This window comes from Danio rerio, chromosome 14 (assembly GCF_052040795.2).
Source record: "Danio rerio strain M-AB ecotype USA chromosome 14, GRCz13ab, whole genome shotgun sequence".
Taxonomy (NCBI): domain Eukaryota; kingdom Metazoa; phylum Chordata; class Actinopteri; order Cypriniformes; family Danionidae; genus Danio; species Danio rerio.
In genome coordinates, this window is record NC_141034.1 from 36,403,757 (window position 1) to 36,427,820 (window position 24,064).

At 35.9% G+C, this 24,064-nt stretch overlaps 1 protein-coding gene across 12 annotated transcripts in view; it reads right to left on the reverse strand.

Annotated features, from left to right (window-relative positions):
• Positions 1 to 24,064, reverse strand: part of fgf13a (fibroblast growth factor 13a) — a 224,527-nt gene that overhangs the window by 43,464 nt on the left and 156,999 nt on the right. For all 12 annotated transcript variants that reach the window (XM_087280431.1, XM_087280425.1, XM_087280427.1 and 9 more), the window contains 2 exon segments: positions 22,119 to 22,229; positions 1,815 to 1,918 (listed from right to left, as the gene is read on the reverse strand). In XM_087280431.1, the coding sequence (XP_087136557.1) occupies positions 1,815 to 1,918; positions 22,119 to 22,229 (215 nt within the window).

Here is a 24,064-nt window from a genome sequence, read left to right on the forward strand (position 1 = left end):
GGATGATTTCTCACTTATGAAAGCACAGAGTCTCATCTATCTCTTGCTGAAGCTGAATAAAATGATTGGGACTGGTGTACAGTACATTTGCACAACCCACATACTGCCTTGTCTGCATCACCATAGTAACCAAGACGAATGCCAGAGTGCCGACATTTCGTCTGATACCGGCAGGCGGAAGGTCAGGACCGTGAGGGGGTGAGGGGGGCAAAGGGCGGCCTGAGCGCAGCCAGTAAACAAACATCTCCAAGCCATCCACCCTGTAATCACGCCACTTAGCGTGTGGAGCTGCGCATCATCTAAACTAGCAGTGTGTAGCCGAGGTTATGAAAACATCTTGAGATATTTGTCACAGCTGTAACTTAACTCATTTTCTGACAGCACGCCATATGGAGCGAGGGTGTGAGACTGGCACACAGTGGAGGCATTGCCTGCTTATATGGAGAAATCTGTCAAATACTCTGATGTGCTCTTGGGAGTGACAGTTTTGTTGGGGTTCAAGTGGAAGAATGTATTTTAAAGGGGTCATGAACTGACTTTTTGAATATTGTACTAATCTTTCTCTGCATTTACACTGCAGATCATGATGGTCAATTCCGATTTTGTGACTGTAAGCAATTTTTTGATGACCTCACATCATCTTTTAAAAGTGAATCGTGTTTGATTGTCTGCATTTACACAGCACAAGTCATAAGGCGTAATAAGCATAATACATAATAATCATAGGCGTAATGATAATAAAAGAGTGCTCTTTTCTCCATTCCTGTATTTAATCTGTTTGCAGGATCATTTTTTATTTTCTTTTTGACAAGTTGTTTTTCTATAGTTTATGACAGAAAAGTTATTATTTGTCCATATTCTTTTAGTTGAGGCATTTTTAAACCAGTAGGGATTTATGCATGTTTTGTATACAATAGTTTTATATTAGTTTATAATGTTTACGTGGCGAATGTTGTGCTCATGTGTGAAGATGGTTTAATAATTGCTACATGACAGTATAAAAGCTTTTTTTTTGCCCCAGAATATATGATTTAAGGTTTGGGACTTTCTGAAGTCTGTTCTGAAATTAAAGCGTCATAGTTGACGTCATTCGATACAGGTTTTAATGATGCGTGACTTACACTGACAGATCAAAATCTGATCTGCCTGCTTACATTACAGGGCACAGATCAGATACATTTACACATATGAACAAGGCCTGAATCTGATTCAAGTAAATCGGAATCTATGTGATTTTTTTCTGCTTACACACACATGGGCCATATCTGGTCTGTGCCACATACCGGTAATGTTACAACTTCTCTTTCTGGATACTTGCCGGAACAAATTTTACCGGTATTTTCAAAAAGGGCCAGTTCACACATGATCACTTTTGGATCTGTGTGTATGTGTGAAAGGGGCAACTGTTAGATAATGAAGAGACATAATTAACAGTACTGTCATTTTGAGCCATTTGTCTTCAACTTAACTTGTTTGTAGACTAACAAGAAAGTTTTCAGCTCTAAAACTGACAGGGTGTCTTTATAGTACAATGACATCTTATACAGTATGCCATGTCTAAAGATCAACAGAGTTTCGATTTCTTGGTTCATGACCCCTTTAAATGTTACCAGAGCATTTTATCCTGGGTCACATGAAGGTCTGTTTATTCAGAGGGTCTGATATCATGATTTGGCAAGAGATGAGGGTAAGTACTGACTACAGCTCAGATTTTGGTCTTGGATCAGCTTGATGTGACTTCTCCTCTCAATTTAAAAGTTTAATGAGTGGTATTCCCATAAACAAACATGTACATAGGAATTGCGTTTACTTACTGATGTATACAGGTAGCCCTCGCTGTTCATGGCCAGATAGAGTTTGGTCTGAACTCCCTGGATGGCCACCACTCGCAAGCCCACTGGTATGAGGTTGAACATGGCTGTGTAGGAGACAAAAAAGTCAATTATATTTCCAAACATTTATGCTTTGTAGAGCATATCATGTGCTTATATTGCATACTGTGTTAAGAATGATCTAAGTGACTTTAAATGTGGTGGTTGGTGCAAAACAGGCTTTTTCAGAAACATTGCATGTGCAACCATCTCTAGAATTTCCAGAATGGACAGAGGAATAAATGAAATCCAGTGAGTGGCAGTTCTGGGGGTGAAAATGTCTTGTTGATTTCAAAAATTAAAGGTGAATGGTTCAATTTGTTCAAGCTGGTGGAAAGGCAACATTAACTGAGATCTGCAGTGGAGCATCTCTAAATACACAGCACGTCCAACACTGGAGCAGATGTCAGCTAAAAACAGCAAACTGAAACTACAGTTCACACAGGCTCACCAAAATTGGAAAATAGAAGATTAAAAAAGGTTGCCTGATCTGAAAGGCCCAGATTTCTGCAGCAACACTGGGATAGTAGGGTCAAATTTTAGTTTAACCAATGTGTAATCATGGATACATTTAAACTTGCATCAATGGTTCAGACTCCTGGAGGTGTAATGGTTTAGAGAGATAATCTTGGGTCTCACCAATTAAGGATTGTTTAAATGCTATAGCTTTATTGAATATTGTTGCCAATGCTGTTGCATTTATGATTACAGTGTAACATGGCAAGTTTACACAAAAAGTCACCAAATATCATTCCAGTAGAGTACCAGTAGAGACATTCTGTAGGAATGTTTCCACCACATTGTTAAAACTATATCATGAAGAATTAACCCATCTATGCTGTTGGGGATGTTTTCATCCTCTCTAAGTGATTCTGAGTTTTAAATTGGCCACATGTTTCTCTGTATTTCAGCAAATGGAAAGGTTTTTAGTGTCAAATCTTATTTTGACACTTTTTTTTAGGAAAATGCTTTGGAAAATTTCAAAAATTCAATAATACACTGGGAAAATTGACTACCCTTTTGTTATGTTTATGTCTGTTTTTACCCCATTATCCCATTATATTAACATTTGTTTGATTGCAAAGGCATTACATTATATGATAAAGCATTCTTGATTGTTGGTGGTTTTCCCTGTTGGGAAGAGCTAAGATTTTAAATTTGTACTGTTGATGATAAGTTGCAGAGCAAAAAAGCTTAGTTTTTGCCTTATATATGGAGCATAGAGTGTGTGTGAGAAACACATAAGTGCACTTATCTTGATATGTCTAAGAAAATCAAATATACTGTAAGCAGCTCAGCTCTCAGGAAACAGTAAACACAGTAAGTGTATTTATGCACACACTCTATAATCTGCCGTTTTACTCCATAGAACTCCATATAAAAGCCAGAAACTTTTTTGCACAGGCTTATCTAAAGGGTTGAAGCTGCCAACTGATGATCAACAATAAAAATTACACATTTTATCTCTTCACAATAGGGAAAACCACCAACAATCAAGAATGAATGGGTTTATGCTGCCATGGCTTTGTCAAAAAAATGTCTTTAAAAAAGAAGTTAATGGGGCAAAAACAGCCACTAACATAACGAAAGGGAAGTCAATTTGAACAGTACACAAGGGTTAAGGCAGCTGTTAAAAGAAAAGGTACCAGTCACACAAAAAAAATGCAAGCAGCGTGAACCTGAGAATGCAGATGCGCATGTTTACATTTTTTCATTATCATCATATCAGCTGCACTGACATTCTGTCCACTCACGCACTGTATGCTTCATCAACACAGAGTCTCAGCAGAATCTGGAAAGACCAGTAAAACTGCACAGCTATCAATATGTCACAACACCATATGTTTTTGTTACTTTAACTTAGTAAAATAATTTAATAATGTTTTAACGTTTATTAATTGTTTCAATGTGATAGCGTTTGTCTAACTATAGGGCTAAACAAAGTTTGGCTGTTTAGTTGGTTATTATCTGAATAGTTTTCCCCTTGCAACCCTGGTATCTAAACAGAAACTAAATTAATTTATGATGAACTATACTTAGTAAAACTAAAACATCTAAAATTGAAAAATAAAATAAAAATTTACTAAAATAAACATGAATAAATACTATAATATTGTAGTTATAATGAATTTGGCTGATCAGACATAATTATTTAACTTTTATTCAACAAATAATACACCGTCAACTTCTAACCTGGACAAGACTGGATAGTCAGTTGTAATCCGATTCCAAGGTATTAACGCTAAAACCTAAAGAAAACTAGAACCTGGACCACAACCAAAAAGAGAACTAACACAGACTCCAGGAGAGAGAGCTGTTGCGTTCCAGCTTAGGACAGCTTCTCTTAGTGTCTAGTGAAGAGACTTGAACCCTGGCAAGAATTGGGTTAAACGCACAGCTCAGACATTCTCATCTCCTACAACTTTCTTTTTTTTTTTTTTTAGTTTAGTACACTGCAAAACCATAAGTCAAAATGACCAGTCTTTTTGCTGCCTCAAAAACTTGAAATGACACTCCAAGCCTTGCGAAGTCAAATAGCTGAAGTCAACTGTCCATTTGAATGATCGATGGAGGATTCGTTTGTTCGAATTTCGAGTCGATTCTTTTGAAGCCCCGTTTAAATTAATCTTCAATTCACTTTGAGCTAATTTGCAACAGTAATATAAATAACACAAATAAGCTATCCCTGGAGCAGCCCCTTTTCAAAAGGTACTAATATGGACCCTATACTGTAGGTCCTGTATAAACATGATTTAAAAAGAGACAGCCAGATAGGCACAAACACATTTTCGGATTATTTTTTAAATCAAAGTATAGTTTTCTCACAGCATTTTACTATATTTTAACTCTGTCATTTTCTTAGTATCCCAGTCAAATCCAGGTCAATTTAACCTGACTCATTCTTATCTACATGTGGCAGCATATCACCTCCCTGCCTGGCAATTGTGTGTTACATTTTCTCTGAACTGCCGCCTCTTTAACATAGTTCCTCTTTTTTCCTTTCACACACGTTTTCTCTCTCTCCCTCTCTCTCTCTCTCTCTCTCTCTCTGTCTGTTTCACACTCGTCCCTCTGTCTCTTTCACACATTGGTTCTCTGTTGAGCAGAGTTAGTGAGCTGTGCGGGGCTCTGTCATCCTGGCACCACTGGCTGTGCCAACTCTCCTCACACCTTTGTCCCCCCTGTCACCACGTAAGCCATAAAGCTGACAATCTCTCCCATCCACACAGCCTGTTTCTGCCAGTGGGCAGAGTGAAGCAGCCAGCCAGCCACCCCTGACACTGAGAGTATCTGAGGAACATAAGCTCGCGGAGGAATAAAAGCACAAGCTTTCTGAAAGGAGAAATAAAGTGAGCCATTTTACTGGTTATGTAACTCAGCTTGATTAAAAAAACAAGAGGGAAACAAACTTACAAAGTGAAAGACTGCTTTCATGGTGGTATGTGTGCTTACAGAGAACAATGTACTCTGATCCAGATTAGCACACTTACAGTACACTGCAGCCATTTAAGATCATGTTGCTGTTACTGTACATAACAAAAGTACAACATACATTTTTGGATAATACATAATTACAGCATCTAACAGGCCCGTAGCCAGCCTGGTGAAAGGGGTGGTTCTTATCTTAAAAAGTTGACCTTTTTGCAATTATTAGCTATTTAATTATGAGGTTTAAACACTTTTTGGCACTAGTTTTTGCTGGATTAGCTGGTTAGATTGTCATCAACCAATTATTTTTTTGTATGTACCAAAAACATTTCCTAAAGATTTAGAAGGAAAAAAATTAAACTAATTTTAGAACATATTTATTACATTATACAGTTGAAGTCAGAATTATTAGCCCCCCCTTTTTTTTATTCTTTTTTAAATATGAAATATATATATATATATATATATATATATATATATATATATATATATATATATATATATATATATATATATATATATATATATATATATATATATATCTTTTTAGAGAAGGTCTTATTTGTTTTATTGAGGCTAGAATAGAAGCAGTTTTTAACTTTTTAAAAAACATTTTAAGGTCAAAATTATTAGCCCCTTTAAAGCTACATTTTTTCCATAGTCTACAGAACAAACCATCGTTATACAATAACTTGCCTAAATACCCTAACCTGCCTAAGTTAAACTAATTAATCTAGTTAAGCCTTTAAATGTCACTTTAAGCTGTAAGAAGTGTCTTAAAATCTAGTCTAATATTATTTACTCTCATCATGACAAAGATAAAATTAATCAGTTATTAAAATGAGTTATTAAAACTATTTTACCACTACTATGTAGTGGCTAATAATTTAGGAGGGTTAATAGTTCTGACTTCAACTGTATTTCATTAGAAAAAAGGATGCTGTTCAAGCTTTAATTTAAAACCTAGCCTATTGTTATTTATTAGGCAAACACAAACTGGCCAGCACACTCAACTTTCCTCAGTCATGCTGAAGCAACAGCCAAAATAGGATTCTGCTTGGTCTTAAAGTCTTCTTCGATGGTTATTTTCATTTTTATGATGGTATAGCAGTCAAAATAGGAAAAATGAGCTTGTGTATGGGACAAATTCTAGACCTTTGTCAGTGAGGGGTGGGTCTTTCGAACCACCTGAAGCCCCCCTGGCTATGGGACTGTATAATATAATAATCCTTGATCCTTTAAGGGGTAGTTCACTCAAAAATAATTAATTTATAGTATAAAATTGTCTTAATTAACTTGCATGAATGTACCTTTTTTCCTAAAGTCATATAAAAGCTTGTGAAAGTTCAAATATAAAGACCATTGGGGACCTATCTTAAGAAGTTTGTCAGTCTCCAACATTCTGCACAGTCTGCACAATTTTTTCTTCTTTTTATTGGTATTGTACTGTTTTGTTAAATATCTTATAAATGTTAAAAAAAAATTACAAGCATAAAGACCATGAAAAAAAGTCAATATTTTGCCATTTGTTTTAAAAGGGTTTTCATGATTCATTAACACTTATGCACTTTCTCAGTTATTATTTAGCAGGCAACATTTACTGTAGGTCAACATGTAACAAATGTTGTAATATTGTTTGTAACATGTGTAAATATTATGTAATCAGTTTTTTTATTGGTTAACCCAAAAAGAAATGTCTCTCATCACTTACACTTTTAGTTACACATGCAAAAGCATTATTGAGTATTACACAGACAATATTTCTTGCTACACTGAAAACAACTATCTATAAATTAACAGTTTTGCATATTTTATAATTCATGCTTTTCCCCCAGTTATCTAGGCTTTTGAATTGAATTATGGGACCTTGATCTTTCTTCCAACAACGTTTGGTGTATATTACACTGCAAAAACCATTTCATAAACTACCAGTACATTTTCTGCTACAGTATTGTACAAACTTGGTTCTCTATATTTCTTAAACAATGTATTGTCTCAAACTACTAAAATGGCAATAAAGTCACTTTGTTTAACTTTAGAGTTAAATTTTTAACATCAAAAGTTGACAGAGCAAAGATCAAGGTCCTATAATGCAAATCACAACCGTAAATAAACGGAGAACATAGAAACACAGAAAACTGTTAAGTAACATATTTTACAGACTATAAAACATTTCCTTGGGAAAAACTATAGTTTAAATCAAAATTTATGCTGTTAACTAGTGTCTTATTACCTGCCTATTATTAAGATATTAACTGTTCATTAGTAGTTATAAAGTATGATCGTAGTCTGTATCCCTTATCAATTCCTAAACCCAATTTACTAACTATTAGTGGTCTATTAAGTTAGCAGTGTTAGTTAATGGTATATTATTACCATGAATTGAGACTTAAAATATAAAAAAAGCCTGAGGAGTTATTCTGACTCTTATTTGCTGTTGTCATTTGCCTCTCTACTGATATCTCTACTCCGACCATTAGTATTTATTATCAGCTCACTGCTTTGATGCACTATAGGTTCACCTTTGGCCCGTTCCTGCCAAAAGCATAATAGCAACAACAGGGGAGTTGGGAACAAAGATAGTAAGGCACCGTCTGACTGATTGATTTTTTATAAAAAAAAATATTTTTTTTTTATAAAATCTCTGCATGCAAAACATACATGGCACATTAAATAATTTTTCTGTTATAACAATAAGAATAATTTTCAAGTTTAAAGTTAGTTCACATAAAAATTCTCCCACTTTTTTCTAAACCCATAAGATTTTTGCTAAAGAAGATATTTTGAACATAGGAAATAGAATAAGTTGAATAGAAGAAATCCATATGAATAGAGCAGTTTAGTATTCTAAATAGATTTGATAATTGTGTGTACTGAAAGCATTTATAACGCACAAAAAGGCACATATAACCATTAAAAATTGTGTAGTAACTACAGCTTAAACTTGCATGTCTGAAGACGGACAAAAGTCTTATAGTTCTGGAATGAAATGAGTACATTAAAGAGATGATAGAATTTTGGGGTAATTCCTTTAAAGAATCAATTCCCCCAAAACATTAATAATTAAGTTTCATACCAAATCTAGAATAATCTGGGTGAACTATTGCTTTAACACATTTCAGCTCCTTCACCCTCCAGAGAGAACATAAAAACAGCCTCTTTCATCATAAACTTGAGAGCTCTTGATTAATATTTTTTATTTCCAGCAGAGCTCAATCGATATCCATGATGCTATTTTACACAACAGTCCGGACTGTCTTCATCCTCTCTAATCCCACATCAAGGTCCTTCCTCTGGCTTCTGAAGCCCTCTGAATCCAGCCAGGTCTACCTGTGGAGATCAACCCTCTCTGATTCACATCCAGAGTTTTCAATGGCAAATGCAGATGTTTAATAAAGTTTTTGGGATCTTTATTTTTATTTTTTGTGACATTCAGACATAGCCAGCACTATGGAGTCAATCTAGGGCCATATAAATGAAATAAGTAAATAAATAAATAAATGCAAATCTCCAAAAATAAAAAGCTCAAACAGAAAAGTGATCTGAGAAATAAAAATTAATATCGCTAACAAAAATTCAAAACTGCAAAGGTAAAATTAAGCTTTGAACAATAAAAAATAATTTGCAAACAAAAAAGAACTACAAATAAAACCCAAGCAGTACAAAAAAAACAAAAATATTTGTAAATGAATAAAACTATTTATATTTGCAAAAAAATTTTCTAGCATTGCCCTCAATGCTCATTTTGATTTACTTTTTAGTCAACCTAGAGAGAGTTTGCGATGCTGTTTTAACTTTGCACTTCACGTTTCTGCAGGATTCAATTTGTGGCCCTGATTTGACAAGAGGCGGAGTCAAGGAAACTTGGGTGTGTACAGCAGGACCTGCCTCCATTTAAGCGATGTCATCTTTTATTTATTTTTTAATTGCAAATATTTACGTTTAACGTTTTTGCACTGTTTTATTTTTATTTTTTATTTGCAGTTCTTTTTTGGTTTGCAAATATTATTTTTATTTCTTAAAACTTAATTTTCCTTTAGCAGTTCTTTATTTTTGTTAGCAAAACTTTTTTTATTTCTCAAAAATTAATTTTCGATTGGCATTTATTTATTCATTCTTTGCTCAATACTTTTGCATAATACTAAGAAACTTTCTTCTATTTTGCAAGTGTGGCCCTAGATTGACTCCATACAGCACATAAACACTTGCCATTGTGGTGGAGCTCATTTCTGAGGGATTACCTGAGTTTGGCCACTGGGGGTTTTGGAGAGATGACTCAATTACTCACAGCTAATACAGCACCTGAGCTCAGAGATCTGGGAAGACCAAGAGGACGTGGTAATCATCTCTGCAAAAAAGCCTAGTATAATAACCACACAAGATTTCTGCTGCAGCCTCATTCGCTTCTCGCTTACTATAAAATATAATAGACTAATTTATGCAAATAAAAAAATGATGTAATTTTTGGTGCAATGAGTAGCACAATCGCCTCACAGCAAGAAGGGCGCTGGTTTGAGGCTGGCGAGTTTGCATGTTCTCCTCGTGTTTGTGTGGGATTCCTCTGGGTGCTTCAGTTTTCTCCACAAGCTAAATTGTCTGTAGTGTATGTGTGTGAATGAGTGTGTATGGGTGTTTCCCAGTGATGGGTTGCGGCTGGAAGAGCATCCGCTGCGTGAAACATATGCTGGATAAGTTGGCGGTTCATTCCGCTGTGGTGACCCGGATTAATAAAGGGACTAAGCCAAAAAGAAAATGAATGAAAATAAAATGAAAACTCTTTGGCCAGTGGTTCCACATGATCGAATTAAGTTATTTGGACATAGTTTAACACCAGTTCAATTTTTGTCACAATCACCAGTGATCTAATCCTGGCAGATTGCTGGTAAAAACACAGATCGATATATCGACTACAAATCCGCCAGTATATGGACTACAAGTTCAGTCATGCATCCCTCACAAGCACCTGTTTCGGATTCGGTTGAGTACATATTCTCACGGCTAGGAGCTGCTCATGAACTAATTAGATGGACTTTAGAAACAGCACACACACACTTCAGTGCTGAGTCTATCTGTACTCTGAACTTTAAGATGCATTTTTCCTTGCCTTGCCCTGCCGTGTTAGACCCTTGCTTTGTTGTATTTTTTATTCCTGTCTGCTGCCTGCCTTTGACCATCTGCCTGTTTTGACCGTTGCTTGCCTGACCATTCTCTTGTCAATAAACCTGCATTTGGATCTGCAACTCCTTTGTCTGCAACCCCTTCACATTACAATTTACTTAATTTTCTTTGGTTTATTCTACATATTTAAATGTAGATACATTTTGTCAGATCAATGGGTAATTCAAACGTATCAGTTGAACAAAAAAGGTAAGATTTTTAAAAGGAGGCGTGGCATCTAACCCCACCCCTAAACCCAACCGCCATTGGGGAATAAGCTAATTGTATGAATGTACGAATGAGATTGTAGGATTTTATATGAATTAGCCACTAAAAAGTTACGAATTGCCATGAGATTGCGTAATAATAACATACTAACATAATAACACAATAACATAACTATATGTTAAATATAATATTACACACACAATATTCTGTGTTCTTAGTCTTAAAAGTATCAATGCCAACTGAAAGGGTATTAAAAGCCCTGCTCTTTCCATTTAGTTATTCATTTATTTATTTTAATTACTTTATATTATTGCCTGTACAATACACATTATGTGTTCAATATTAAATGGACTATAATCCAGTAGGGGTAAAATCTTTCCCTGGCAGTGCAAGCTGTCACTTGCCATTCAGCTTACCATTTAAAAGTTTAATTAATAAAGTCGGATTTACTATACACAGAATCCTTGCTTTAGGGTCTTTTTCCATTTTGAGCTTGTAAGAACTGTAGTTAAGGTTTTAACATTTACGCTACAACCTCACAGGCTGAAAGATCCATCGATGAAACTAAGTTCTCTGTCTTTAGTGTTCATGTTTTATTTGCAAGCTGAAGCCTGATATTAGGTATGCAATAGTGCTGCATTCATTGGATAATCAGTTACAAAACTGTTAAAATTATTATTTACAGTACAATACGCCAAAATATATTTTGGGGATTTTAATGGTAATACTTTTATACACTAAGAGGCAACTGGACTATGCACTGGAGGCCAAGAATATCAGAGCATAAACCTTGATACTTAAGTACTGTGGCAACATAGATTATTTTGCTAATTTGAAATTAATTTGAATTTAGTTTGAATTCAAAATAATAAAAATTATATTAAATTTCAAAACATTTAAATAATAATAATAATAATAAAACTATCAAAATAAATATATAAATGTAAGATTGTTAATAAAATATTATCACACAAAAGCTGAAATTGGGGTTGGCTCGATAGACGATGACATGTGGTAATTTGTGTGTAACTTATCTTTATTTATGATGTGGTTATAGGTAAAACAAAGACCATGCAGATCAGGTAGTTAAAACGGTAGGCTACAAATAATTAATTCGTAATGAATTAATTATTCATAAATACTTCGTCCATTCTGATGTTTTTAATTAGACATTATTTACGATGTCAAATTGGTCAACATCGCCCAAACCTAGCTCATTTATTCATTTATTTTCTTGTCAGCTTAGTCCCTTTATTAATCCGGGGTTGCCACAGCGGAATGAACCGCCAACTTATCCAGCAAGTTTTTACGCAGCGGATGCCCTTCTAGCCGCAACCCATCTCTGGGAGACATTCACACACACACATGCACACACACACACACACACACACACACACACACACACACCCACACACACACACACACACTACGGACAATTTAGCCTACCCAATTCACCTGTACCGCATGTCTTCGGACTGTGGAGCACCCAGAGGAAACCCACACGAACGCAGGGAGAACATGCAAACGCTACACAGAAACACCAACCGAGCCGAGGCGCTAACCTTCTTGCTGTGAGGTGACAGCACTACCTACTGCGCCACTGCTTCGCCCAACCCTAGCTCAAATAAGTTTTAGGTATTAAGAAGGGGGTCAGGTGTTCCGATTTTATTTATAACAAAAGGCAAGTAAAAAAAGGCAACAAAAAAAGGCAAGTAAAATGATGGCAGAATTACATTTTGTGGGCTGAACAACTGTTTAAAATCTTCAAGGATTTAATTCTGGCAAAAAAAATCACAGAGATGTATAAATCTCTGTGTGACAAAACTGTGTAAACATATTGCTTGTAGGAAAAACAATTTGGCATTTCATTCAGACATCAGCATTTCAGTTTATTATATTTGCAGATAAATCAGACTGATTAGACTGACTGTGACTGACTGAAAAACACATCAGCCCAGTCTATAGATGGAAGTCAAGTTAGCAGAGATAAAACCTAATGTTGATGGAGAGAAAGGCCTCCTGCCAAGACACATTGATTAGGAATTGAATTAAGCTCTGAAACTCTGCACAAAGACACATAATCCAATAGAGCGGCCATACCTGACATTTACTGCCCAGAATGAGCTTTTGTCTTGTTCCTCCAAGAGCTCATCACAGTCAGACTTAAGAGATGGAAAGGCTGATTTTCAATAAAGTCTTTATCTTTAAATGTCCACGCCCTTTGATTTGCCCGATTTCACCAAATAAAATCAATTTGATTCCACCTTTATCAAACAAGAATGAGACCTTATTGTTTTGGCTATCATTCTCACACACACAAACAAAACAAAACAATAAAACGTATTCCCAAATGACCTCAATTCAGCTACAGTACGATCACAGTGAACATTTGTTGTAATTCTGCTGAATTTATGTATATCATTATAAATAATAAAATCTAAAATCTCAAAAATTTGGACACAGGATCGTACAGTATAGAGCACTTAAGTGATCTAAGAAGTCATTTCAATGTCAAAATTATGTCAAATCAGAATTATTAAGCCCCCTGATTTATTAGCGACCTTTTATTTCCCCCCCAATTTCTGGCTATTGGAGAAAAGATTCTCAACTCATTTCCAAACATAATAGTTTTAATAACTCATTTTTAATAACCGAATTATTTTATTTTTTCCATGATGACAGCACATATTATTTCACTAGATATTTTTCAAGACAGTAGCATTCAGCTTAAAGTGACATTTAAAGGCTTGAATAGGTTAATTAGATTAACTAGGCAGGTTAGGGCAATTAGGCATATTTTTGTATACCGATGGTTTGTTCCGTAGTCTATTGGAAAAAAAATAGCTTAAAGGTGCTAATAATTTTGAACATAATTTTATTTTTTTTTTTTTAAACTACTTTTATTCTAGCCAAATTAAAACAAATAAGGACTTTCTCCAGAAGAAAGCTCTGTGAATTTTATGCATATTCATAGTGGCTCCGTGATCCCCGAAAATTTGTTAAAATACCTGGGGCCTCATGTATCAACACTGCGTACGCACAAAAACTTTGTGTACACCAGGTTTCACGCTCATGTTTGGATTTACTAACGATGAAATGATTGTAAAAATGTGCGTTGGTTCACGCCAACTTCATGCCTGCCGTACGTGCATTTCTTGTGGGTGTTTGTTTTATTTCCATTGGCGACTCCTAGAGGCAATTGTGTTAAATTGCACACTACAAAGTATCTGAGTCGTGCAATGGCAGCTGTATGGGACTAGATCATCCGCATGTCTAGCAGTATAAGGTTTCCATACCATCCCATGCAGTTGACCAGCCAAACATTAAAGCGCAATTTGCAGCGATCGCCCAGTTTTCCCAATGTAATCAGAGTGATCTACAACACGCACATTGCTATAAAGGTGCCATCTAAAGACGAATTTGCATAGGCTACGTAAATCGGAAACAATTCCATTCAATAAATGTGCAAATAATATGTGATGCTCAAATGCGCTTGACATAATACACACACTTATTAATGATTCCTACTTGTCTTCCTCGTGATGAAGAGTAGGCAAAATCTGATATGTAGTGGGGGAAAAAGAAGAATGAGTTCATCAGACGCTGGATTCAACCTGGGTTCATGAATGACAGTGTCAAAACATGTGACCATGTGCTTTACGAGCTACGCCATGTCCTCCCTCTTTAGCTTTGTTGTCTCTGCCAATCAATCGGGCGGAAATCACTCAACTAGCTCATTCCAATGTCAAACTTGCAAATAACACAGTTTTTCTCTGGTCTACCTCTGATAGAAACACCTCCAATACACATTCTGTTCAAAGTTTCTCTTTTTGCTTGCTTTTTCCATTGCTTTTTCGTTTGGTTTTGCCAAGGTAGAGTCATTAGCACATTCATAAGGGGGAGGAGGCAGGGAGGGGCTTTGCGCTCGTGTATGTGTGCTCAGTTTCACGTTAATTCGGATGTACAAAGGGAATATGCGTGGGATTCCACATACATTTCATACATCTGAATTTTTTACACAATGTTTTAGTATGATTTCAACGTAAGTCTTCGTACATGAGGCCCCAAGAAATCATGGCAATGAGAGTAAAAGAGCAAGAGACAAGATTGCAAGTGGCACAGTGATGTTTTAAGCACCACATTTCTTAGGTTAAATGAATAAAGCTGTAAAGATATTGCGATTGCAAATCCCCCTCTCTCTCATCATGAGAGATCTGCTGTCAATAATTGGATATGAACAAAATATTTGAATGGTCTTGCATATTTTTAGGCCTTTTTACATATAACAGCTGAAAGTTCTGTGAAAGTGCTGAGTTCACTAAAAGCTGGCTGGAATTATTAAATAAATAAATCTTTTTTTCATGAATAGTTAATAATATAACTTCTTTAAAATAATTATTGTCCTAAACAGTAGTTTATAGGCATATTTCCTTTTAGTAAAGAAGTAATGGGTTTATAGGTATGCATTTTAACTTCTTTTGCATCAAACATGTGCTATAAATTTTCCTTGATTTAGACATGTTGAATTATTCTTTCATCATTTGCAGTGTTTCCAAATTGCTTTGTTAGTCATTTTTCTTACCAATTTTTATATCTGTGTTAGATATAAAGACTGTAAAGCTGCTTCTGGCCATGACATGTCCACACTAAATGGTTAAAAGAGATGTGTTTAAGGCATTATATACAACATCCTTAATTTATTATCTTAGGTAAGGAGAGATCTCCACTTAAGTATCATACTTAGAGGGAAAATGTGTTTTATGCATTATATAGCTTGAAGCATTAGAATCTGTACTCTGTATAGGCCGATCACCATGACAAAGAAGAATCAGTACTCGGTATTGGCTACAAAAACCCTGATTGGAGCATCCGTAATAGATTTTTTTTTTTTTTTTAACTCAGATTAATTTATTGATCAGACAACATATATTTGTTACAATATGTGTTTAGCTGAAAAAAATAAAGTCATAACATTGCAAAGCAGTATATAGATTTTGAATGCTATATGAAGGTTAAATACAGTTAAATACATTAATAATAAACAGTAAATACATAAATATTGATTCTTAAGTAATCAGATTTTTCTGTTCTCCAGCCTTTACTGTGAAAGTAAGGGAATATTTATTTAATTGTATATTTATTTATAGCACCATTGCATGACTTCAGGGCAAAAAAAATAATTAGTATTTGGCAGAGATCTTCTATAAACACTCTTAAAAACTGGCACTAATATGACAGTTAATGCATTTAACAGAAAAAGCGACATAATATTTTTAACCCTCAGAGGTGCACTGAGAGCATCAGTCCTGGAGATGAGGAAAGAGACACACATCCAGAGAGTAAAGCATTTGAGCAGACCCCCATCCTTATCAAACACACACACACACACACACGCCAAGAGGACCGCACTGCCGTCGCTATGGAGACAAGGGCACCAAGCTCCTAACAATTCTATTTTTGTAGTGTGAGAGATAGAAGCTCCCTGTTTTCCCACTTCTCCTCTCCAGCAACAGCTTTTCGTTCTCTCCACAAAATAAGAGAGTGCAATGGGAAAAGCAGGTCAGCTATTATGTAATCTCACCCCTATAAAACTCATATTACCTCTCAGTCAATCGCGGAGAGGAAAAAATACCAACAGAAAAACAAATGAGCATGCAATGGCAGGAGTGGCGCACCAGTGGCGCAGATTCAACTCAGTGGTGAATAAAATATGCATACTTGACTCAGACAACCTCAGTTTAAGGAGATATTTACTGTATACAGTTTCTGCCAATCTCGTGTTAATCTTGAGCACACAAAGAACAGTTATGGTTTTTAGTCTCAAAAAAATAGAAAAAAAACAGATTTCCCCAATTTTCCCAGAAAACAAAGGGGTGGGGTTAATAAATTCTGAGGTGTTGAGAATCGAGAGTCGATTTCAAAGTTTCCAAATGTTTTTATTTTATTATTTTGAGTAGTTATAAAAGAGGGCAGCATGGTAGCTCAGTCGTTAGCACTGTCACCTCACAGCAAAAAGGTTGCTGGTTCTAGTCAAAGTCCCTTTAAGGCAAGTCATTTTACTCGGCAGCCATCTTTGAAACGCCTCTCGGACAGTATGCTTGGGCATTCTAATTAAATGGGGAAAAATCTATTTTTCCAAAATTGCTTACCAAGCTTACGATTACATTTTATATTATTTATTTTTATATTAGGAATCAACGACAAAATTAAACAACATCTGTTTCTTTAGTTTCATTTCTAAACGTTTCAAATCACACAAAATCAGTCGAAATGTCTGCCTTGTTCGAGCCCCTCCACCAGACACTCATCAGTCTACAGCGATCATTGATTGGCTCATGTACTAGAAGGCGGGGCTTTATTCGTCATATTAACCATTACACTTTTACCCATTCAAAACTATACGAGTGAAACGTCTTGTGTATTCTATAGTTTTTGTTATAGTTTGAATGTTCTACCCAATCTCCCTGTATTCGCGTGGGTTTTCTCCGGGTGCTCCGATTTCCCCCTCAGTCCAAAGACATGCACTATAAGTGAATTTGGTTAACAAAATTGGCCATAGTGTGTGAATGCAAGAGTGCATGGGTGTTTCTCAGTACTGGGTTGTGGTTGGAAGGGCATTCGTTGTGTAAAACAAATGCTGGAATAGTTGGCGGTTGATTCTGCTGTGGTGACCCCTGATAAATAAGGGACTAAGCCAAAGGAAAATGAATGAATGCATTTATAAAACATTTGTCACTAAAATGTACGGAACAAACAAATGCACTTGTACATCTTCATGGTTGCATCAGAAAAAATACCAACTGTAACTGCACCCCAGTTATTTTAATGCTGGGTTCTACATTTCTCTCACAAACGAAACCCCATTTCTTTGGAAACATTGTTGATCTTGTGGTAAAAAAACAAAATGTCAAATCTTTCTCGAGCAAGTTCTGTACATCACTGCAGACAAGTAACCAAGTCCAATTCATGGCTCTAAAAATGATGGACTTAGTTCTGACAATCAATTCCTTATTGTGGTTCTTTTTCATTTAAATCTTTTCAGTTGTAAAAAAGCTATAAAAAGCTCAATCAAGCGCATCATTTATTGCATGCGTAGTGCAACGGAGAGTTAATAATCAGCAATGCAAGTTCACACAGCCAATGGCTTTATTTGGATGTTTCCGTTTCAAATTATGCAATGGTATTTGAACCTTTTCATTGAAGCAAATGGTGTGAAAGAAATACATCTGATTTCTGATAATCATTTGCAAGCAAGGGTTAAATTAATTATTAGTTATTTTAAATATGAAAATGGGCTTTTAAAGCCTTTAAAGAGGTGGCCCACATTGTGTTTTTAAGGCTTGGTTGTGTTCATAGTATGCAAAGCAATGTGTGCTTATGCCTTATTAGTAGAAAATCATGTTATATTTATATACATATCAAACTTTGATTATATATAACTACTCAGCTAACATGAAAATGACTGTTATATTTCCTAGTTCCTCTGAAAGGCCCGTCCTCAAGAGGCTCTGATTGGTCAGATAACATAATGTGCTGTGATTCATGGATCTGCTCCACGTGACCAGTAGGCGTCACGCGCCTTTAAGAACGCAATTTTGCGCTGTATAAACAGTCAGTCAGAAAAGCTGTTAGCTGCAGCAGTTTAGGCTTGAATCTGACAGAAAATGAAGAGGACACGGCTGAACCCATGCCTGCTCTCTAAAATAAAATCTAACAATTGTTTTTCACATTTATTCAAAATAATCATGTGTAAGTAATATGAAACTTTCACATATCTTTTGCAAGTTCATTATTTTAAACGTAGAACGCAGAAAAAGCGGCTGCACAGCGCTGGTGAAGATTGCGGCTGTTTGATAAATATGAATTTGTAGCTAAATTGTTAGAAGTGACAAACAGCATTTCCTGTTGTTTACATTCTTGTTTATGCCTCGCTACAACATACTGTTAACGCTAGAAACTGTGCATGTAATTAATCAATTTTGACAAAATAAATACAGGTTGTGGCTCACAGTCCACAGCTTTGTCAGTTGGAGGAGTTTTAACCAAATCCTGCACTGAACTGGGAGAGATTCTGGAAGTTCTCCTTTGTCAAATGCTAACTATATATTTTTACAATTCTCTGAAACATAATTAAAATTAAACTGTAAGCATTTCCCTCTTGTTGTCATGTCCTTTGAAAGCCAAAAAAATACTGAAACAGAAGAAGCTCTGTTGAAATAGCAGTATTTGGATGGCATTTTAGCTTTTAATGGTATAACATTACAGCGCCTCTGGCCTTGTGATCTTACTAGCCTGCATGTATTTTTTTGCAGTCCTCAAACTTTGTTTGCTCTAGCGTTTGCTGAGCTAAGTCTGTAAAAGTCAATGTCTCTCTTTGAATTGAACTATGAGCATATTACATTCAGAGATGTTGTTCATGTTTACACATTAACATTACAAATCAACTAAAGTTTAAATTATGATATTATAGTGGACCACCCCTTTAAAGCTTTTTTGGCATAAAAATACCATCATTAAGACTATCTTGTTTTTTGGAGATTTGGGTCATGTAAATCATGAGAATCCTTTTGAGTCTTTGGCAGTGTAAACAAAAAATATTTCAAAATGCATAAAACAGCATTAGACCTCCACTTTGATCTCCATTAGTGGGTGTTATTTCAATTAGCACAGCTCTTCATGTTAAACATTGTTTATGTGCACTAGATACAAATTTGTGTTAATCACACACGCTTGATGGATGAGAGGATTTGGAAGCTCGAGTGATCACACTTCCAAATGACTCTGATCACCACAAACTCATTTGCTCGATATGAGCGTCATCTTCACCCGATGACTAATTTAATAGAGTCAAGCTAATTTACAGGCCCCAGAATGCCACAGACACTTAGCGCCAGTGAGATATAGCACATATTAAATTAGAGCCCTGCCAACCAGCCAGCCGGCTCTGTAGACGCAGTATAGCTCAAACACTGACTGGTTGACGCTGCACTTGCCTACGGCCTAAATAATTCACACTTGCAGGTGCCCGGCAAGATGACTTCAAATGACAAGAAAGGAGAAGCGGGGAAAAAGACTTTGTTGTTCAGGCACTATGAACATCTGCCTAAAGATGTTTCTCTTGTATTTGAGCTTTCCAGCTTCACTGACTGTGCTCTCTGAAGAACTGTTCTCAAGATATGATGGGTTTACAGTATGTCACTGCTCCAACTGCATTTCCAATTTCAGGATAATACAATACTGATCCTTTCGACTCTTTTGACCAGTTCAGGAACTATGAAGGTATTAAGCTGAAGCTGTCTATAAGTGTAGGTACAAGGCAGAGATCTAGTCTAAAGGAGGAGTACAGGTGCACTGGAAACAATAACAACAGCAACTGTCAATGGAATAGGAGAAGACACAAAGTGGCCCTAAAATGGATTTGGACACTTGAGTTGCACTTAAAAATGTCTGGGTGGCGTTGCATTAGATGCAACATACTAGGGTTGAGTGATGTCGACCAATTTGGCATCGTATGGTGTTTAATGTGAAACATCGCGATGGACGGTGGCATCGTAGGTGGTGGTGAAATAATCATTTATGAATAATTTATTCATTTATTAATTTGTATAATTTGTAGCCTACCGTTTCAACTACCTGATCCGCATGGTCTTTGTTTTACTCTGAAAATATTGACAGAGTAAACTGTCATAATGAAAACATGACTAAGCCATTTGACTACTTGTTTATAAACAATGGTGTCAGGACTTTTCATCTTGATGACACTGACAGGTTCATTGACATGAATACTTGCTTTTGAGGAATGAGATCTCCATTTTGAGCAAGTGACGTGCTTTTGCAGGTTACCAACTAGGTTTTGCAATTTGTACTAATTGTTTTGGGAAATGCATTAACTGTTTTGCTAATGTAAATAGTGTTGTGAGAAATGCACCAAAGCCACTGAGAAAAACTGTAGTCTAGTGAAACCTTTAAATGTCACTTTAAGCTGTAAAAATGGATGAAAGATCATCATCTCCAGCTGAACCTCGCAAAAACGGAAATGCTTGTAGTTTCTGCCAACTCGACTCTACACCATAACTTTTCAATCCAGATGGATGGGGTAAACATTACTGCATCCAAAATGGTGAAAAGCCTTGGAGTAACGATTGATGACCAACTAAACTTCTCTGACCACATTTCTAGAACTGCTCGATCGTGCAGATTCGCACTCTATAACATCAGAAAGATCCGACCCTTCTTATCTGAACATGCAGCTCAACTCCTTGTTCAAGCTCTTGTTCTTTCCAAACTGGATTACTGCAACTCTCTACTAGCTGGGCTTCCAGCTAACTCTATCAAGCCTCTTCAACTGCTCCAGAACGCAGCAGCACGAGTGGTCTTCAATGAACCTAAACGAGCACATGTCACTCCACTGCTAGTCCGTTTGCACTGGCTGCCAGTTGCTGCTCGCATCAAATTCAAAGCTCTGATGTTTGCCTGCAAAGTGACTTCTGGCCTTGCTCCTTCTTATCTGCTCTCACTTCTGCAGATCTATGTGCCCTCCAGAAACTTGCGTTCTGTGAATGAACGTTGCCTCGTGGTTCCATCCCAAAGAGGGAAGAAATCACGCTCTCGCTCAATCTGCCCAGTTGGTGGAATGAACTCCCTAACTGCATCAGAACAGCAGAGTCACTCGCTACTTTCAAGAAATGCCTAAAAACACAACTATTTACTCTCCACTACACTTCCTAATCTGCAATTGCCTCTCTGAATATCACACTAACTGTACAAAAAAAAAAAAAAAAAATACTAATACTACTAATACTTCCCTTCTTAGACTTTACAGACCTGAAACTTGCCTATAGCACTTATTCATTGTTGCTCTTAGTTGTGAAAATTGCTTCCTTGTCCTCATTTGTAAGTCGCTTTGGATAAAAGCGTCTGCTAAATGACTAAATGTAAATGTAAATGTAAATGTAAAAAGTGTCTTAAAAATATCTAGTAAAATATTATGTACTGTCATCATGGCAAAGATAAAAGAAATCAGTTATTAGAAATTAGTTTTTAAAACTATTATGTTTAGAAATGTGATGAAAAAAATCGTCTCTCCGTTAAACAGAAATTGAGGAAAAAGATAAACAGGGGGCTAATAATTCTGACTTCAAATGTATATTGACATCTTATTTCCATAACAACTATTTGAAAATAATAAATTATATAAAACTCTTTACTTGCATTTATTATGCTCTATCTATAAAATATTTTAAATAACTTTCTAAAAACATTTGATGCAAAGACCAAAATCTTATGTCATATTTCTCCAGAATCCAAATGTGAAAGAAGTATCCAAGTATTTTTTAGGCATCACTGTAACAATCTTATCAAGTATTGCATTATTCTCGAGTTTTATGTCAGGTGAAAATGTGAGAACATCTTCCAAAACGCCAGTAGACTTACTAAAACCACTGTCCTCCTCTTTAGTGCCGTCGATGGTTCCATCTGCTTGGAGCTGCAAATGAAAGCCCTGTCGACTGTACAGCTTCGTTACGATCCCCTTCAGCTGGGGCTCTGCAAGGAGACAGAAGGTAGAGAGAGAGAGAGAGAGAGAGAGAGAGAGAGAGAGAAATAGACAGGGTTAAATAGGCATCGCCACAGTGACAGTGTTAGGGGCTGTAAAGCTCCTGGCTTAGCAAGAGCTTTCCATGGTCTGCAGATTTGAGCCTGCATTACAAATAATAGATCAGACCACACTGACAGAGGAAAAGGAAGAAGAAGAAAAAACTCTACATGTTGGAAAAGCCACCAGAGCCACCACACAGAAAATTAGTGAGAGCTGCGATTTGAAGTATGTAGATGAACAGATCTGTATGATCCTTACACGGATCTGATTGGCTCTACTGGAAATAACCAAAACACTGTACAAAATACCAGATTGCATCAACATATCTTTGGTTAATAAGGCTTAGTGAGCTGGTGGATCATGCTGTTAACACTGATTAACTTTCATCTATCATAGAAGATTATAAAAGTGTGATTATTAGGTCACATTTTATAATAAAAAATGTAACATGCCCTCAATTTCAGTCATGAAAACATAAAGAGAGTTTTAAGCCTATCAGATGCTAATTCAGAACAAACCAAAATATTCTGGTACAGTAGAGATTACATTCACTGTACAGAGACTTCAATAAACGTTTCAAACATGGATATTAGGTTTGCATAAAGAAGCACATTTATGAGCGTGAAGAAGGGCTGTTAAGAATGAGACTGGTTAATGAAGGCAGAACCACTGCTGTAAACAACTGCCACTCTACGCGCAAACTTCCACACTTCTGCTAAGGTGTCACATAAGGGTTATGTAAGATGCTGTCTGGGGAGGGAGGCAAAGTAATTGGCACTATGACAAGCTTGTAAACATTTGTGCTGCATGCGTATGTGTGATAGATAGATAGATAGATAGATAGATAGATAGATAGATAGATAGATAGATAGATAGATAGATAGATAGATAGATAGATAGATAGATAGATAGATAGATAGATAGATAGATAGATAGATAGATAGATAGATAGATAGATAGATAGATAGATAGATAGATAGATGTAATTTAAAACTATGCAAAATATTTCTATAGACTTCTGAGCAGAATATGATCGGTTTTATGGAAGGAGTTATAAACTATCCAGAGAAAGTATGTCCACTCTCAGATCTTTAAAACTTAAATTAATGCAATATGGTGTTTAATAATCATTTAGTCACAATCAGTAAAGAAATTATTGTTAAAATACCCATTCAAAAGATAGAAAAATACCAATCTGCTGCACAATTTGTCTATATGTCCCACTTTGAATCATCAGGGACTTGTCTTGTTTGCTACAGTAGTTAGGTGCAGTCCAATAATGTGTCAAGCCATAACCTGCTTAGTTTGCTTTCTATTGTCCCTCTGTCTCTGAAGGGATTTAACACACTAGAGAGCTGACACTGAATTACTATCAACAGAATATCTGTGAAATGGCAAAGTTTTACAGTGTTTTTTTTTCTGGGCCAAAATGTATGTAAAGTTCTCATAGTTTGAATGATATCTCACAGTGAGGTGTGAAAGCACGCACTGTAAAAAATGAAGGGTTTCACTAGGCATGAGACAATAACCGTTTTTAAGGTATGGAAGAATTAAGGTTTTAAACCGCCATCATTTTCAGCTATACCGTTTCTACAGTATACGTGAGATTTCTAAAAAAAAGTTTTTTTTTTGTTTTTTTATGACAGTATCTCCAGCAGAAAAAATATCCAAAGATGCCATTTTAAATCATAAAGAAATTTGTGTTTTTGAAACTAATAAAGACAGCAGAAGTAAATGATTCATGTTTACTGTCCCAAAATGTTTTAAAGGTTTCTCAAAATAA